Raw genomic sequence first — 20,391 nt, forward strand, 5'->3', positions numbered from 1 at the left:
TGGCACTTTACTACCACTGTCTCCCACTCTCTCTTTCTCCTGCTCTTTCCTCAGGCTGGGTGACCATGTACTTCCTCTACTGCAGCACACCTGTTTCTGTCCTCATTCCTGATCTCTCTCTCTCCCCAGCCGAGTAACCTTGTACTTCCTCTACATCAAGACACCTGTTTCTGTCTCTCTGTCTCACTATAACCTTTCATCATCTGATACAAGATCATCTCCACCAATGCCTCCTCCCCCCCTCAAAAGACATTTATCTTGCAAGTTACTTGGTGACCCTGTCAGTACAGGTGCCACTTAAAAAGCATCCAGTCCACACTGTAAAGTGGTTGGCATTTGGCAGGGCATCCACTCGTAAAAACCTTGCCAAACTGACCTCGCCTGTGCTTGTGCTACATAAAAAGCACCAAGTCTACTATGCTGAGTGGTTGGTGTTAGGAAGGGCCTCCAGCTGTAAAAATCCTGCCAAAACAGACACAGAAGCCAGCTGCTGTTAAACCCTCCAACCCATGCCAGCATAGAAAGCAGATGGTAAATGATGATGATGTATATTTTTCTTTTTTCTTTTCAATTTAAAATAATTTTTGATGAGGCACCTACTTAGTAGTAAAGTTGCAAAGGAAAAAAATCTTTTCTTTGCCATCTTTTAAACCTTAAAAACATTTTGCTGATCATTATTCTTCTAAATATCAGGATCATTTCTTGTGGATAACTTAAGGAGATGCATTCTCTCCCAAACAACCCAGTTCAGTCCAGGCAGGTTGGTACGTATCCTGTAGCTCTAATAATAAGCATGAAACTGAAAGTGCATTTGGGGCTGAACAGGGTTTTTTGGGAGAGACTGCATCTCCTTAATTTATACACTACAGTGGTATGTATGTATGCCTGCATGTGTATATTAGGAAAAAGATATGTAGAACAGGGAGAAAATTACTGATGCACTGGTGCAATAAAAAAAATGCCATGTCTGTAGCACAAAAACATTTGCCTCTCATCAGAGCCACCATTGTAAAATGCAATGAACTGCAATTGGCTTATAGGAAATCTATCATCAATGACACTATTGTTTATATTAAGGTCCCAGGAGGCATGTTACATGTGTTACAGATGTGTTACACATATCTAGCAGAGCTGATTGAGAGGATCCTATTACAACAACAACAACAACAACAACAACAACATGGTGTCACCATGGGTTACTAAATTGATATACAATTAGCAGATTATGCTGCTTTTCAGAGTTGAACACTATTTTTTTTAAACATTTAAACCACTTGCTACTTGAAAATTTCAATTTTTAATGGTAACAATCAGTGTTCCCTTCAGGCTGTGTGCTTGTGCACATGCACTCATTTTAACAACTCAGAAAGGAAAACAATGTGTGCGCACAGGTTTTTAAAGTGAAATTGAATTTTTTTAATCACAAAGTTTGAATGATGTTTACTCACATGGATGTACACATACTGAGCAAATAAAGACAAATTTTACGCACAATGCAAATCTCTGTGCATGCCCACAGCAAAAAAAGGAGGTGGGGGGAAGTTGGAAATCATTAAATTATAAACTAATTCAGTTAGAAACGACTCACAGATGTTTTTTATAATTTACAAACAAGATTTTCATAATGGGTTCCCTTCTAACAGGATCTGCTTCGATTATGATCTGGCAACTTTTGTGCAACAAGCTTACTGGGCCTTAAAGAGTAGAGTAACAGAGGATAATGTCAATGAGTATTACAATGTAAGTTAAGTTCCAACTCAATGATATATACAGTATATGATGGCATAAAAGACACGTGGCCATGTTAGATGCATCTCAACTTCAGAAGTGCATGTTCAAGACAAAATATTTTTAGTGCATTAAAGCATGTAAGATGGGCCCAGTTTTGGATATAAGACCTGGGGGAATTTTGGGGGAATTTTTTGCAGGGAGAAGATGGCATCTTATACACTACCAAATATGGTAATTTATCTCCAAATAGCAGCTGAAGAATATGGTATGATTCAAAAGAAATGTTTTTTTTTACATTTATTACTGAATAAAATTTGCAAAAATAAAAAAGTTATTAAAAAAAAAATTATATAGTCAGTTATAAAAATATTTTCTGATAACATATATGTTTGTTGAAGAAAAGGGGTCGGATATAGTAATATAAATGCTGTAGTATATAACTGGTATGTATTTTATGAATCTTGGAGGAATGAAAGTTGACTGTTGAGATTGAAACTCAAAATCTAGATAAGTGGAATTAGATCCATCTAAGGATTTTGTCTGATGCATCATTAATTACTACCACCACCACCACCACCACACTATTATATTTAGTAAAGCTCTCCACCACCATCACCGGGTGAAATGCTTCGGGGTAGTTTGTCTGCCGCTGCGTTTTGAGTTCAAATTCTGCCAAGGTCGACTTTGCCTTTCATCCGTTCAAGGTTGATAAATTAAGTACCAGTAAAACATTGGGGTCGATGTAATTGACGTATCCCCTCCTCCCTCAAATTTCAGGCTTTGTGCCTTTAATAGAAAGGATTATTATCATTATTATTATCATTATTATTATTATTAAGATGGCAAGTTGGCGGAATCGTTAACATGCTGGATAAAATGCTTAGCGGCATTTCATCTGTCTTTATATTCATCATCATCATCATCATCATTTAACGTCCATTGTCCATGCTGGCATGGGTTGGATGATTTGACCGAGCTGGCATGCTGGAAGGCTGCACCAGACTCCAGTCTGATTTGGCATGGTTTTCAACAGCTGGATGCCCTTCCTAATGCCAATCACTCAGAGTGTAATCAATGCTCTTACATACCACCAGCATGGGTGCCATTTACATGACACTGGGGTGCTTTTATGTGCCACTGGCATGGGTGCCAATTTGTGTGACACCAGTATCTGCCATGACTGCGATTTTGCTCGACTTGATAGGTCTTCTTCTCAAGCACGGCATAATGCCAAAAGTCTCAATCCTTGCTTCTGTGAAGCCCAACACTTGAAAGGAGTTCAGCCACTTTGCCTCCGTGAGGGCCAATGCTTGAAGGGTGTTCTTTACATGCTACCAGCACAGTAGCACTTGGCTTGATGAGTCCTCTCAAGCACAGCATATCACAAAAAGTTCTCGGTCACTAGTCATTGCCTCTGTGAGGTCCAAAGTTCAAAGATCATGCTTCATCATCTTGACCCATGTCTTCCTGGGTATACTTCTAACACAGATTCCCTACATAGTTAGAGATTGGCACTTCTTTACACAGCTGTCCTTCTTGATACACATCACATGACAATACCAGCGCAGTCATCTCTCTCGCACACCACATCTGATTCCTCTTATGCCTAACTTTTCTCTCAAGATGCTTACATTCTGTCAAACATGCACACTGACATTACATCCAGTGAAGCACACTGGCTTCATTTCTTTCAAGCCTACGCCTGTCCTCGGCTGTCACAGCCCATGTTTCACTGCCATGCAGCATAGCTGTTTTCACACAAGCATCAAACAATCTGCCTTTCACTCTGAGAGAGAGAGAGAGAGAGAGAGAGAGAGAGAGAGAGAGAGAGAGAGAGAGAGAGAGAGAGAGCGAGAGAGAGAGAGTGAGAGAGAGAGAGAGAGAGAGAGAGAGAGAGAGAGAGAGAGAGAGAGAGAGAGAGAGAGAGAGAGAGAGAGGCCCTTTGTTGTCAGCAGGGATAGGAGCTCTCTGAACTTTACCCATCCTAAACTTATTCTCACAGCTATGCTCTCGGAGCATCCACCTCCACTTCTAACTACTTCTATCTACTACCTCTAGCTTGCAGTGGATGGAGTATATTTTCTGCCTATTTTCAGCATTTATTGTACCTGTGCATCTTCTGCATACAAAAGCTAACTTCTCGGTTAATCTTCCTCTGATATTGCTGCACCTTTTGTGTCCAAAGCTTACACTGGGTGCATCTTATGGAATTTCTACCCACACCTTTTCTACAGATTGAGTAGGACCATCTACCTGAAGGGATTTGTGATTTGTCTGCCTTTGATTTTCGCTAGGTTAGCTAAGGCCCTTTGATTCTAGACTTTGCTTCCATACCTGAAACATCTTCTCTAGTTCAGGTAGTGATTTATCTATAAGAGCAAGGTCATCAGCATAGAGGAGCTCCCAGGGGCAGCTTGTCTTGAATTCTTCTGTTATTGCCTGGAGGACTATGATGAACAAGAGCGGGGGGGGGGGGGAGCACTGATCCTTGGTGAACCCCTACTTGTACCCTAAATTCATCACTATACTCATTGCCAACCCTCACCTTACTGACAGCATCCCTGTACATGGCTTGTACAGCTCTCACCAACCACTCATCTATCCCTAGTTTCCACATTGACCACCAGCAACTTTGCCTTGCATCCTTTCTGGCTCAATAAAATAAGTACCATTTAAGGACTGGTGGTTGATGTAATCAACTCACCCCTTCCACCGTAATTGCTGGTCTTGAGCCAAAATTTGAAATCTGTATTATTATTATTATTATTATTATTATTGATTTGACTCCGGTACACTCTAATTCCTTGTAGAATCTACATAGATCACAGGTTACTACAGGTAACCCTCAGTATCCTCTAACTTTCAATAGTCTTTCAAGTGCTTAAAATCCTTCTGATAATCTTTCCTGTCTCTAAGAGGTAAACTTTCTTCAGAAGCTCCACAGGTCATTCCATTCCAATCTCCTTCAACCATTTCTCTATATCTTTGCTTACAGTTCCCAATGCACCAATTGTTACAGGAACAACCTTTACAGTTTGCATATTCTAAATTCTTGCAATTTCAAATCTTAAGGGATTATATTTAAAAAATTTTTCATCCCCTTTCTTTATAATCCTGGAATCAAATTGAACATGATGGATCAATTAGAAGCAGCTTCCCTTTTTTTCTTATTTATTATTGTTATGCCTGGTTTATAATTTTCTAACTTTTTATCCATTTGAATAGAAATTATAATTATTATTATTATTATTATTATTATTATTATTATTATTATTATTATTAAGGCAGCGAGCTGGCAGAATCGTAAGCATGTTGGATGAAATGCTTAGTGGTATTTCACCCATCACTATGTTCTGAGTTCAACTTCCACCAAGGTCTACTTTACCTTTCATCCTTTCGGGGTCGATAAATTAAGAACCAGTGAAACACTGGGGTCGACTGAAATCAACTAGTCCCCTCCCCCAAAATTTCAGGCCTTATGCCTATAGTAGAAAGGATTATTATTATTATTATTATTATTATTATTATTACTACTACTACTACTACTACTACTACTACTACTACTACTACTACTACTACTACTACGAAAGGAAGATGAAGGACAGCCTGAAGTGGTAAAGATGCTGAACTTCATAAATTAGCAAGACACTGTACTGGAGGAAACCTGTTCATCTGAAGCAAGCATGGAAAAACATGTACAATCATAATCATCATGTAGCATCCATGTTCCATGCTGGCATAATTCTGATGGTCTGACAGGCAGTCGCAAGGATGGAGAGCTGCACCTAACTCGAATTGTCTGTTTTGGCATAGTTTCAACCCCTGGATGCCCTTCCTAATGCCAACCACTTTACATAGTGGAATTGGTTTTTTTTTTTTTTCATGCTGCCAACATTATCGGGATTGCCATGCAGCTTGCAAGACAATGAATCTTGGGGGAGGTGGGGGTTATCCTTATGCTAAGGGACAAGGGGTTAAAGTATGAGAGAAGCGATGTCGGAACAGGTTCTTCTGGAGGATCTGCATGGTTAATCATATTTAGTAGAAACGAAGGAGGATGATAAACAAATGATGAACAAGAGCTGCAAAGGGACAAAGGGTCAGAATTGAAGAGTGGATGATTGATGATGATGATGATGATGTCATTGTATCTATTAGCATGAAGGTAGCAAGCTGGCAGAAAGGCTTATTGATATTTTGTCTGCTGCTATGTTCTGAGTTCAAATTTTGCAGAGGTCGATTTTGTCTTTCATTCTTTCGGGGTCGATAAATTAAGTACCAGTGAAACACTGGGGTCGACTGAAATCGACTAGTCCCCTCCCCGCCAAATTTCAGGCCCTGCGTCTATAGTAGAAAGGCTTATATCTATTAGCAACTCTTTGGACCTGAAGATATCAGTTCATAGTTTCTCTTTTATATCTGTCTCAAACCTACAGACTCATAAAATAGAAGCTCATCTGGATTTCCAGAGAATTTAGGCTGAAAGCCTAATACTAAGTGGCATTTAAAATCCCATAGTCTATTATTTACAATACTCTCTTACTGATGATGATAAAAGTGAAGATGATGATTGCTATAGGGATAAAGAGATATGGATGACTGAGTTCATCTTTTGCATATTGCTGGTTCTTATTTTATAGAACCGAGGTCAATAAATAATAATAATAATAATAATAATAATAATAATAATAATTTTTTGATCAGATCCCTGGGAAACCAATAGTCTATGAAAGTCAAAAAATTGTGTTGACATCAGCCGCCCACATTCTCAGGAAGTTTCTCTCCATCTAATATACATGTGCCTTAGGTCTCTGGTTGAGACCCAATCAGAAGATGAAAGAAAATGCAATTCAATCGGGAAATGATCATAATAATAATAATAATAATAATGGTTTCAAATTTTGGCACAAGGCCAGCAAGTTCAGGAGGTGGGGTTAAGTTGATTCCATTGACCCCTGTATTAAAGTGGTGCTTATTTTAATGACCCCAAAAAGATGAAAGGAAAAGTCAGCCTTGGTGGATACTGCCTTATGTAATAATAATAATAATGATAATGATGAAGGTTTGTTTGTCACCAGGGCAAAGGATGAGGGAGAGAAATAATGATGAATTTCTGAGACACACGACTCTAAATGATTGTGAAGATGTTTGGTTGATTAAAACCAAATCTAGGACTTGACTGGTTACTTGTTTTTATTGATTCTGTGGGTGAGTAGTGCAAGAAATAAGGAGAAAATACTCACCCGCTCAAGTTCATCCCGTAACGAAAATATCGACCTTTCTCGTAAAACAACAAGTTCTTCCAGATATTGGTAACGCAGTTTCTTCCTTGCTCGACATTCTCTTGCACTTTGTCGGCTTCTTTCTAGCCGAGCCTTCTGGTCAATCTTGGAAGGTTTTCTGCCTCTTCTACCAGCTCGTTTCACTGGCCTTTCGGCAGACATTTTCTGTAGGAAACAACAAGAGAAAGATTTATTTGCTTTAAATCATTCATGTCAGTCATAAATCTCAAGCATCAATCACTGATTTATGTAAAAATAGAAAAAGCAACTACCCTTCAACTTCAATAAGTTCCTACTAATATTTTATATTATGATAGTCCTGTTATAATGTGGGACTGTGGTCACCCCATACATTTAACAACTAGAACAATAATCTTTGTTCCTGGGAACAACTCCTTCCTCACAAGTACACTTGAAGTGTCCACTCCACTCCTGTACATACATCCAGCTGGAGAAACAATGCCAAATGGAAACAGGAGAGGGACTTGGTCCTCTGGCTGCACCTGGCTGGACAACAGAATAAACAAGAACTGATTAAGCCATAATGACCTGTCCATCCCACGACAGCTTAGAGAGCAGTCATACAATGATGATGATGATGAGGAGGAGGAGGATATAAAACACACAAAAAAAAAAATATCCAGAATGTTGATATTGAAGATATATATACGGATACATGGTTCAATTCCTATGGTAACTTTCCCCCCACCACTTTTTTTTCCATTGAGTATTTTATTAGAATTTGTAGCTTCATTTGCATTTTTGTAATATTATGAAAAAAGAAAAAAAAGATTTATTTTCAAATTTCTTCAAAAATGGAAAACAAAAGCAAGCAGTTTTATTACTTACAGTTCATATCTTTGTAACTGCTTCACCAGGAGAGGCAAAGCAGTGGCCAGGGCTTTCTTCAAACCCTTTTCAAGGCCACTGTGACTGGTGGAATGAAGAGAGGAAGTTGTCCTCCAAACAGAGACTTCACCTATGTTGCTTGTAACAGAAAAAGACTCCACTAAAGAGACCCAAAGGTCAGCTGATGGTGTTAAACTGGACATTTGGATGTTCAGTCACAAATAACACCCAGGATAACATCTTTAGAAATAAGTCATCGGAATGGCTCACATATATCAAGGATTTCCAACCACTTTCACCTACAAACCCCTTTGATTACTATTTTATTTTGGAGAACCCCCATAGTTATTTGATGCTTAAAAACTAGTTTCATAGATATTTCTTTCAAAATAGCCATTATCAGTACAACGGACAGACTTATTTCCAGGAGGTAAGTAAGTTGTGGACACGTGTTTCTGTTTCAACAGCCATCACCAGCACAACATCAACCTGACCTCATCCCCAGCAACTTGTTTCAGTCATTTCACTGATGCCATGCTGGAGTACAGCCTTCAGTCGAACAAATCAACCCCAGGACTTATTCTTCGTAAGTCTAGTACTTATTCTATTGGTCACTTTTGCTGAACTGCTCAGTTACAGCAACGTAGACACACCAACATCAGTTGTCAAGCGATGGTGTGGGGGACAAACACAGACACAAATACATAGATACACAAACACACATATATATGACGGGCTTCTTTCAGTTTCCGTCTACCAAATTCACTCACAAGGCTTTGATCGGCCTGAGGCTATAGAAGACATTTGCTCAAGATATTTAATTACAGAAATATAATAGGATTTTAATTAAACATTGAATGGTTATGGCGGTCAAAATAGAGGAAAATAGGAATGAAAGGGGCCCAGAGAAACAGAAGAGGAAGAATATTCTGTATGTGAGAGATGTCTGAATTGAAGAAGAGTAGAAATGAATGATAGTCACTGTATCTGGGAGATTAGCTTAATCTGGGAAAGATTAAGATACAGGAAAATATATGAACAAGATTCTGGTATTTTTCCATATACGTACAACCAACAAGAGTTAAGTACTACACATACATACACACAAACACACACATCTATATAGAATGCTATCAATACAAGGATACCATACACACACAAGCATTGCATGTGACAACTACACACACACACGTACATGGCACATGACTACAGTATATGCATGCACATACATATAAACAATGCGCATGACTACAAATACACACACACACAAACATGTGATCACAAAGCACACATACACACAGACACTCACACAAAACTGAGCTGTTATTTACTCAGTTTCAACTAGACAATGGATCACATTTTAACTGGCCTCAGGTTTAAACAGACAGTAGTTGTTGGTTTTAACGTGACAATAGATTTTTTATACATCCTGGTTTTGACTGAATACTAGCTCATTGTTTTAGCTAGACATTAGACCTCATTTTAACTGGAGACTAAACCCCATTTTTGCCTGGACCTTAGTTTTACCCGAAGATTAAATTCCAGATTTGTCTGCACAACAGGGCTCTGTTTTGACTGGATGGTCACTAGGTCTCTGTTTTAATTGAATAATAGACTCTAGTTTTGACAAAAAACTGGACCCTGTTTTCTTTAGATATCTAGCTCTGTTTTGACAGAAGACTAGAAGTAGTTCCCAAAGTCCCTCAAATTATACCCTACCCTCTTAAAAACACAAAACAAAACATTGGACAATGGAGTCCTGAATATATGAAATTGGCAGGATGGTCAAGATGGGAATATCATTGGTCACAAATCTCAATCAGGTTTGGTTGGTCTGGAGCTAAACAACACCAATGGTAACAGGTTCTTGCAGTTTTGGTCTTTAGAGAATGAAAGTTAAGGTCAACTAAGGCAGGATTGGGAATCAAGAAGAAATACAAGAAATGTCAAAAGACAAAATGTCTCAGAGCTACTAATTTCTGTTAAGTCACTACATTAAGGAAGTAATAGGCGAACAATCAGTTCAGTCAGATCCATTGATAATCGGATACAACAACAACAACAAGAATGTAAGTACAATGACAACAATCCACAATGCGACAACCACAAAGATTCTTTATTTATAACACAGCTGACTCATGCAGCAGTAATCTGTCTGCCTGTTTTGTTATTCTGTGTCTGTTAACTATTCTCAGTCTGTCTCTTTTACTCTCTGTCAATTCATGAAGACTGCCTAATCTTTCTCAGTCAATTACAACAATAACTTATAAAAATAAAACAGCAAAATGACCGAGGAATTTACTTAGAACTTAAATCAGCTGACACAAACAATGTTGATCTATCTTTCTAAATTCTTTATTAACAAACCAAACCACATCTTTTCTCTTCTCGCATTTCCACTTTAAACACTATGCTTACCCCCAACTCCCCAACCCTGTCCTCTTGGCCCTGTCTCACTGTATCATTGCTATCTGCTAACCCTTGACCTGTGTGTTCCACTCACACTTATCAAGAAAACTTTACGCACATATCCTGCTCCAAGAAACCAATCTCTTCATCCCTTCTCTTCCTCACATTTCCTCCTTCATCCACTATGTCCACCTCTCCCCAATCCTGGCCTCATGGCCCTGTAACTCCCAGATGAGTGGGAGCACTAAAAGGTGGAGGATCAAATATGTGCAGTTCTACTCTTATATAAGTACAGCAGATGAGTGACTAGAGCTGTAGTTAGAAAAGTGATGGAGGGAAGGGGTAGGGGAATTTTTTCAGGAATAGGTTGGGTATGGGTGGAGGAACAGACATAAAGTGATATGTTTTTGCTTTAAGGATTTCATTTTTGCTTAGATGGACAGGTCATCTCAACTACAGCAAATCAGCAACCATCTCAGTCCTTAGTCCTCCATGAAAGCCAACATTTGGAAGTCATTCTTCACTATTTCATCCTATATCTTCCTCTTTCACAACTTCCATCCACTTTTAGTGACCGGCATTTTTTTATGCAGCTGTTTACCATCCATTTTCATGACATGACCAAACCAGTGCATACTAGATCTGATGCCTCTTATACCCAATTTTTCTCTCAGCACATTTGAACATTGTACCATGCATATGGCACACTCATATTGCACATCCAGTGGAGAATGCTAGCTTCATTTTTCTCTGGCTTTCATTTGAACTCAGCATTCATGGCCCACATTTCACCACCATGTAGCATTGCTGTTTGTATGCAAGCATCACGTAATCTTCCTTTCACTATACTAACACACACACACACACACACAAAGCCGAAACGTTGTGTTAACAACAAACAAGATGAGGGCAAATATCTGTCAAATGTAAATAATGTAAATAATGTACCTGGTAGATTAGTTCTGTATCAGTCAGTGGAACAGATAATTCCACGTTAGTCACTGAAAGTGAGACAAGAAGCTCCAAATAAGAGAGACAAAGGACCTGTTCACTTTTCAGTCATTTTGTCTTTTATTGTTCTCCTGTGCACATACTTTTGGCTTCCAATGCTGTCTTTCTTTGATTTATTGCTGCTTCCTGACCCCCCCCCCCACCTCTTTTACCTTTTTCCAATGAATTGTTCTGCACCTGAGCACTGTATACAATAAGCTCAGGGTTATGCAAGAAGATGCAGGGAAGAATATGTTGGAATTAAAATGGTAAATAGTAGACAGAAAGGAAGAATAAATACATAAGAGTGAGTCAGGAGTTGTAGAAACACCAAGTTGATTTATGGGTGGAAGTAAACTGAGGAAAAACATAGATAAAAACAAGATAAAAATATTATATATATATATATATATATAGATATGCAGGGCAGGGAATCATCAATTAGTAATAAAATTAATAATTAACAATTTCTGCCGGGTAGCTCAGTATGAAAAAACCTTTTTCGGTAAATAATTTATAATCATAAATATATAGGGATTGACAGTAACCTGCTTCTCCAACATACTGAGAATTCAGAAATAGCAGTCAAAGAACTACTGATTTCAAAACTACAAATTATTACTCCAGATTGATAGCGATATTTTTGATACACACAGAACAAAAAACAATAGAGAAGAGCAAAAAACACTTGCCTTTTAGTTAATTTAGTACAATTGTTTCACAGTTAAGAGTACATAATACTCTATTCTGATCTTCAGCTAAATATTCTAATAAATTTTATTTTATTAGAAATTTATTAGAATATTTAGCTGAAGATCAGAATAGAGTATTATGTACTCTTAACTGTGAAACAATTGTACTAAATTAACTAAAAGGCAAGTGTTTTTTGCTCTTCTCTATTGTTTTTTGTTCTGTGTGTATCAAAAATATCGCTATCAATCTGGAGTAATAATTTGTAGTTTTGAAATCAGTAGTTCTTTGACTGCTATTTCTGAATTCTCAGTATGTTGGAGAAGCAGGTTACTGTCAATCCCTATATATTTATGATTATATATATATATATATATATATATATATAATACAAAGAATATATATACATGTATACACACATATATGTACATACTTACATCTACATGTGTATATACATGCATATCAGGGTACAGGACGTTAGAACAATAAACTACAGACAACGGAACGAACATATAGGAAAACGGAAAGCCACTTGGAATATCCCTTCATCAGCTGTCTCTATTCTATCTAGACGTTTCGAAGATAAGACAGAACGTACTCTAGAATAGTCTCTTCCTGAGTAGTGGATCAACCCACTACACAGAGGATTCCAAGGTGGCAAACACAAACCAAGACAGGAAGAAATGGACAGTGAAAACAACATTCAAAAGCCGTACGGCCAAACGCAAATCTGAGGTAGAACGCTAGTAGTTCGTCTTGCCTTCACAGCGGCTGGAGTGAAAAGAAAGTTGACCACAGGTCACACGAGAGCAGAGAGGATGGTGGAGGGAGGAAGTGGAACAAGGAGGAAGGGACAGAAGGGTATAGCAGTGAAGTAGAGGCCAGGACAGAGGTATAGATAGAAAGATGGAGGAAGACAGATAAATAGATAGAAAGATAGATAGATTATATATATATATATTTCTATGTGTGTGTGTGTGTATAAAGAAATCTTAAGCAGTTGGTCACACAAACCGAATTTTGTATACAAGATAAGGTGAAACAGTTGTTTATGTCACTTCCTGACAGTGAGCCAGGTAAGGTTTCAATAGCTGACAGATTAATTACAGGTGAGAATGGCAGAACAGTCACAAGACAGGAAGGAATATCACGTGAACAGATGCGTAGAACACTTTACAGCAGGAATATAGACCATTCCACCAATAAGAGACAAAATAGTTGTGTGTAAATATCTGGCAATTGGCCAGGAAATATTTGCTACCTGGTTGAGTAATCTGTCATCAGGTTTAATGCTCGCACCTAGTCTCAGGTATTTGAAACAGAGTTGGGCGTCAAGCAATTGGATCAGGTCCTTACTATGAGATTAAGGTCTTCTCTGATATCTCCTTTCAATCTCACAAGCCTTACAAAAAGTCATGGGTATTGCCTTTTTCCATTTTGATTAACCCAGAAGTACTCGGTCATTTTCATACCATTTGAGGGGACACTGCAGACCAAATCTCTGTTGCATTGTTAATAGGAAAAAAAAAAAAAATACTGTGTGGTAGGAAACTTTTTTCCCAACCACATGGTTCCGAGTTCAGTCCCACTGTGTGGAACCTAGGGCAAGTGTCTTCTACTATAGCCTTGGACCGACCAAATCCTTGTGAGTGGATTTGGTAGATGGAAACTGTCCCCAAGACACCTAATGAAGGCTGGAGGGTATAATCAGCCGAAACGTGTTAACAGCAAACAAGATGAGGACAAATATCCGTCAAATGTAAATAATTCCTCATCTCTTAAATACAGAACTATATAGTGTTGGTTTGTTTATGTCCCAGTAATTTCTTACTACACAACCATGCCTGTACTTCCATATCTTTTATATTCTTTTTTTTTAGTCATTAACTCCGGCTCCCTCTTCTTCTGTCCAAGTTGTAAGGCTTTTTACATGTCGTCTTTGTCCTGTTTGAATTAAAAGACCATTCATATTTCTTGTGAAGCTACATACAAGCATCTGTAAAATGGTTGGCATCAGGAAGTTTCTAGCTGTACAAACCATTCCAAAACCGACAATGGAACCTGGTGCGGCTCCTGGCCTTGCCAGCTCCTGTCAAGCTGTCCAACCCATGCCAGCACGGAAAAACAGACATTAGATTATGATGAGAAGTAGCTTTCCAACTTAGCCAAGTGTTTTGTGGTCACATCAGAAAGTCTATAGAACCACTTAGAATATTTCGCTGACATTTGATGAAAAACATGTTTTGGTAATATCATATTGTGTCAACACTCTCCTTTGTCTGGTCTGTCTCCTTCTATTGTCTGTACTGTCTAATTGCTTTTGTCATTCCCAGATTTCCTTGTAAACCCTTGATGAAATGCATTCCACATCTTCACTACGCCCTTCCCCACCTCTCTCTCCATTTTTGGGGGGTTTTCTTTATTTTTACTATCTGCAAGTCTTGTATGATCTCATTCTAACTTCTTTACATGCATCTTCCACATATATCTTAATACATGCAGTTCCCATTGCTTTTCATTATATACACCTACCACCATCATCGTTTGATGTCTGCTTTCCATGCTGGCATGGGTTGGATTACATATGCCTATATATATCATCATCATCATTGCCGTCATAGCTTAACGTCCATTTTCCATGCTGGCATGGGTTGGATGGTTTGACTGAGGACTGGCAAGCCAGAAGGCTGCACCAAGTTCCAATCTGATCTGGCAAAGTTTCTACAGCTGGATACTCTTCCTAACGCCAACCACTCCAAGAGTGTAGTCGGAGCTTTATACTTGCCACTGGCACAAGGGCCAGTTAGGCAGCACTGGCAACAGTCATGCTCGAATGGTGCTTTTTATGTGCCACTAGCATGGAACCAGTCAGCTGGCACTGGTGCCGTTCGTGCTCAAATGGTGCTTTTTATTAAGAAATATTTGGCATGTTTTAGTCAAGGAGAGTTAAGTGTTGATTGTTGCTTCCACTTCTACCAGGACATAACTTTATGCACTTGGTGACTTGTTTATTGGATACACACACACGTGCACATACACATGCATGTGCATACACACACACGCATGCATGTGTGCAAACACAGACACAAATTTAGAAGGATGAATTGTAAAGCTGTTTGCTTCCATTTCATTTTTAATAACTTAATTTTTTCTAATTTTTGGCACAGGGCCAGCAATTTTGAGGGGAGGGGGAAGTCAATTATATCAACCCCCAGTGCTTAATTTGTAATTATCTTATCGACCCTGAAAGGACAAAAAGTAAAGTCAACCTTGGTGGCATTTTGACCCAGCACATATGGGAAGGTACCCAAAAGTGACAGGAAACGTTTTCTCTGGGATAAGCATGTTGTAGTTCAGGCTTCTGCCACTAGAGTCTACTTGGTGCAACCCTTGGACATCGGTCTACCAATTGTGTGAAGTCACACCGTCACATGGTAAGCCTTTGTTTTGCTTGTTGATTTTTGCAATGGCCGAAATAAAGGAGCAGCATGCTTCTGTAAAATTCTGTTTTCTGCTGGGGAAAATAGCAGCCGAAACAGTTGTCATGCTTCAAAAAACTTACAAGAATGCTGCCATGAGCAAAACACAAGTTTATGAGTGGTTTTAATGCTTTAGGATTGGTCACTTGTTGCTTGAAGACCAACCGTGTTCGGAGAAACCGTTCACCTCTCAAATGAATGAAAACATCATGAAAATTCATGAACTGATCTTGGAAGACTGTTGCCAAACAATCGATGAACTTGTTGATATGACTGGTGTGTCCTGGAGTTCCTGTCAACGAATTCTGAGTGAGGAATTGTGAATGTATAGACTTGCAGCAAGATTTGTGCCTCACTTGCTCACGGAAGATCAAAAGCAGTCACGACTGAATGCTTGTCGTGAACTGAGAAAAACAGTTGGAAGTTGATCCGGGCCTTTTTTTCCAAGGACATCACTGGTGATGAAAACTGGTGCCATGGCTACGACGTGGAAACAAAGCAGCAATCAAGACAGTGGAAGTATTCAATGTCACCACGTCCCAAAGAAGCGTGTCAAGTGAAGTCCAATGTCAAGACGATGCTGGTTTCTTTGATTGATGCGAAAGGAACTGTCCACACAAAATTTTTTCCTCCTGGTTAAATTGTTAACCAGACATTTTACTTGGCAACTCTGAAGTGTTTTTGAGATATGGTGAAACGAAAACGCCCTGACCTGTGTCAATGTGGAGAGTGGTGGTTTCATCATGACAACGCGCCTGCACACACTGCTTTGAGTGCAAGACAGGTTTTGACTAAAAATGGCATGGCCCTGCTTACCCACCCTCTCTGTTCACCTGATATTGTTCCCTGCAACATTTTTTGTTTCCCCCAAATGGACAAAGTTGTTAAAGGAAAACATTTTGTAAATGTGGAAGAGGTGAAGAAAAAACGAAGGAGGCATTAAAAGGTGTCACTTTGCAAGAATTCCAGGACTGCTTTGAACAGTGGAAAACACATTTGGACCAATGCATTGCTTCGAATGGAGAATACTTTGAAAGCGATAAAAGAGTAAACATGTAAAAATAAGCAAATAAAATAATATTGCAAAATTTCGGTTTCTTTTGGTTACCTCGTTATAAAGTCAGAAGAAATGTCAGTAAGTTCTTTGATGCCAACGATTTGGCCAGCTGACTTTCCTACAACTTACTTAACAATACTTTCTACTATAGGCACAAAACCAGAAATTTTGAGGGGAGGGGGCATGTCAATTCTATTGACCCCAGTACTCAACTGGTACTTGATTTATTGACTCTGAAAGGACAAAAGCAAAGTTGCCTTCAATGGGTGGAATTTGAACTCAGAATGCGAACACGATGAAATGCTGTTAAGCATTTTGCTCTGCATGCCACTGATTCCACCATCTTGTCATCCTACAACTACTTAACGATCATAATTATTACTTTCATTTGGTTTTTCAGTGTATACTATGTATACTTAATTTCTTCCTTTCTTTCCTTTTGTTTTTAATCATTTCATTATGTGTAAACCCCCACACTTTAAGTCTGTCTTTGTATTGTCCCCCTTATCCTTCACCCTTGTGACAAATAAATGAAATCATCATTATTATTATTATTGTTGTCGTTATTATGAAAGACTCTCGGGTAGTTCTTAATTACCGGTTATTCTTTACTTGAAAGCAGGCAACAAAAAATCACCAAAGGTGTCAAGTAGTGCCTTCTTCTCCTGTGACTCAAAGAGACAATACTCTCCTTAGAATGCGAGCTGTACCCAACAATGCTGTCTTCTGGATCACTTCAAGCCTGACAGGAACTCCAATGTTCTTAATATGGTTTACAAAGCTCCTGAAAACTATTCCTAATGTTCCAGTTACCACCGGTATCACCATTACTTTCCTCATGCCCCATAACTTTCTTATCTTGTCCTGCAGTGGCTGGTATTTCTCAGTCTTTACTGTTTCCTTACATTTCACCCTCGAATCACCTGGTACTACAACATCTATTATCTTTACTTCTTTTTCATCTTTATGGATGAGCACAATATCTGGTCGTCTCGCCTCTATAAACTGGTCGCACTGCATGTTAAAATCCCAGAATATTTTATAAATGTTCGTATTCCATTACGCCCTCTGGCTCGTGTTCATACCACTGTTCGGCTCTTTCGAGGCTTGCTTTACTGCACAACAGCCAGTGGACATATCTGGCCATATTGTCATGTCTCCTTTTGCACTTGCGTTGTGCGAACTTACAGCACTCACTAACAATATGACATACTTTCTCTCTTCTCAAAGCACATCCTACACTGTGGCAAGTCTGCTTTTATCAATGTTCTGAGGGCTTGTTCTTGAGTGCTGCCTCAGTGGGACCTTTTAAGTCTCCTTTCTGCAGCCATTGTCAGGTTCTATTCCAATCAATCTCATCTTTATTCTTCAAGAACTGATTGTGCATTTTCTTGTCCTGCCAAATTTTCTTCATCTGCTCTCTCTGGTCTTTCTTTAATTGTGTTGGATCTACGGCTTTGTTCCCTTTTAAGGTTCCCCCGCATTTTCACTACTTCAATCATTTCTTCTTTACTCCCCTTGATACACCAAACCAGGCTATTCTCCTCTTCCCTTATACAACTTTCACAACATAGAAATCCCTGTCCTCCTTCCCTCTTTACAAACAATCTTGACACATCATTCTTGGGGTGTAGTTCCTTGTTCATTGTCATTGATTTACGGCCTATCTCTTGTAATTCATGCTTTTTCCAAGATACTATTCCTGCCCCATATCTCATCAAAGCAACCGCCCACGTGTTAATTGCTCTAATCTTATAGCGTCCGTTTAGCTTTGATTGGAGCACAAGCTGAGTTCCCCTCAAATACTCTTTCCTGTACATTTCTTTCATCTTGTGACAGACTGTTCCCCCTGAAAGATTCCTCTTTTGATATTTACCACTCTCAGCTTATCTTCCCATGTTGTTTGCCAGTTTGCCACATTGCCATTGAGTTTTATATTAACTTCAGGATATTGTGGGAGACCTTAAGCAGTTTAAAGCATTCAATAATCTACGAGCGGGGGACCATGTCATATGCTTTCCTGTAGTCCACCCATGCCATCGCCAAATTTTCGTGTTTCTTCTTGCAATCAGCCAGGATAGTCTTATCGATTAGGAATTGATCCTTCATTCCTCTGCTCTTACATCTACACCCTTTTTATTCCACTGGTAGTAGGTCGTTCTCATCTAGGTGCTTATAGACTATGTTTGATATGAAGCCCATCATCAGTTTGCACATCAGTGGCAAACAAGATATTGGTCGGAAATTCCCAACCGCATTCCCTTTACTTGGGTCCTTCTGGCATAATACTGTTCTTCCTTTTGTCATCCAGGCCGGTACTTGGACGTCATTACTCAGTATTTCATTCATCTGTCTCGCAATTCTTCTGTGCAGAGGTGTCGGGTTTTTAAGCCAAAATCCCTGAACCCCATCTGGGCCAGGCGCTTTCCAGTTAGGAATTTTCCTGCATTGATCTCTAATCATCTCCTCGGTTATTCTCAAATCCTCCTGCTAATACTCTCCATTTTCCTCTTTGAGTGTCTGCTTTAGTTTTGTGTTGTTTCTCCTCAGACCATATGTTTGACCAGAATCTTTTGCTTCCTTCAGATTTCGGCACAACTTTTTCACCTTTTTCTTTCCCATCCAGTTCCTGATAGACTCGTTTCTGTTTTTGTTCGAAAAGTCTGTTTAATCTGTATTGATCAACACTCTCTTCATATCTCTTTAGTTTATGTACTTTAGCTTTCAACCTCTGTTTTAATTCCTCATTCACAACATTGATTCCCTTTCTCTTCACCCAATATTCTTCCTCCCTAGCTAAACATGTTTCTCTCGCTGAACTTCATTTCTTTTTTTCCGTTCCAGATTACTAATATGTTTTCTGGTCTCATTAATAGATTGCGTTATTCTCCTTTTCCACCATGGTTCCTTCAGGTTATATTGACATTTACCTTTGGCTTTCAAACCTAACTTCCGGATTATAAAGATCGAGATTGCATTCATCAGATTGTTGGTGTCTGTGATGTTATCGGTCCTGATGTCACCAGATATCATTTATCTTCCTAACCCGTTCATTGAGTTTCTTTCTGTCGACTTTTTTAAAGCTCTGTTCACCAGAGGTCCAAAATCAATGATTTCATTTAAAATGGATATCTCTTCCTTGATTCTCTCATTGCATTATTATTATTATTATTATTATTATTATTTTTCCAGAGGATTGGGCAAAATGTCTGTCAATATCTGTTCCAGGTCTTTGCATTTTGCCATTAACGCTTGTCTGAACTGGTACTGACGCCAAGTTTGTCAACTCAAATTGATAACCAATCAATGGCATGGATGGATCACTGCTAGTTTTCCTCAAAAAAAGAAAAAAAATCGCTCAGGTTTGCACACAGATGTGTAGATGTATGGTCAACCTTGACTGATGGCTTCTCATCCCTACCATTGCTATCTTCTTTCCAGATACTCCCACTGACCCCTGTCTAAAGTTGGGTGGCCCCATAGCTTTTTTACAGCAAGACACCTACGTTTGTTTCTCTATCATACTTTGGCCTCTTAACACCTGGAAAAAAAATTATCCCATCTCTGAAATACTCTCCTCACCACTTAGTTAAAGGGCCTTTCCTTCTTTGGCTCTTTTCCTGTTTTGCAGGTTACTTGGCAACCCCACTAAGGCCAGTGGCATGAAAACAACAACAAAAAAAGAAACATCCAAAAACATCCGGCAGACACTGTGAAGTGGTTGGCATTTGGAAGGGCAGCCAGACAAACCATGTCAAAGCTGATATTTGAGCTTGATACAGCCTCGCAGCTTGCTGGATCCTGTCAACATGGAAAACAGACAGGAAATAATGATGGTGATGATATATGCATGATTTCCATTTGTAGATTTCTAATATTATATATATATATATATAATAATAAT

The 20,391-nt window shown here is 38.9% G+C and overlaps 1 protein-coding gene across 3 annotated transcripts in view; it reads right to left on the bottom strand.

The window, feature by feature from the left end:
* Positions 1–20,391, bottom strand: part of LOC106881915 (uncharacterized) — an 81,459-nt gene that overhangs the window by 13,826 nt on the left and 47,242 nt on the right. For all 3 annotated transcript variants that reach the window (XM_052967580.2, XM_014932436.3, XM_014932435.3), the window contains one exon: positions 6,975–7,178. In XM_052967580.2, coding sequence (XP_052823540.1) covers positions 6,975–7,178 — 204 coding nt within the window. The remainder of the gene's footprint in view (positions 1–6,974; positions 7,179–20,391) is intronic.

This window comes from Octopus bimaculoides, chromosome 4 (genome assembly GCF_046866305.1).
Source record: "Octopus bimaculoides isolate indiv1 chromosome 4, ASM4686630v1, whole genome shotgun sequence".
In the NCBI taxonomy this organism is placed as follows: domain Eukaryota; kingdom Metazoa; phylum Mollusca; class Cephalopoda; order Octopoda; family Octopodidae; genus Octopus; species Octopus bimaculoides.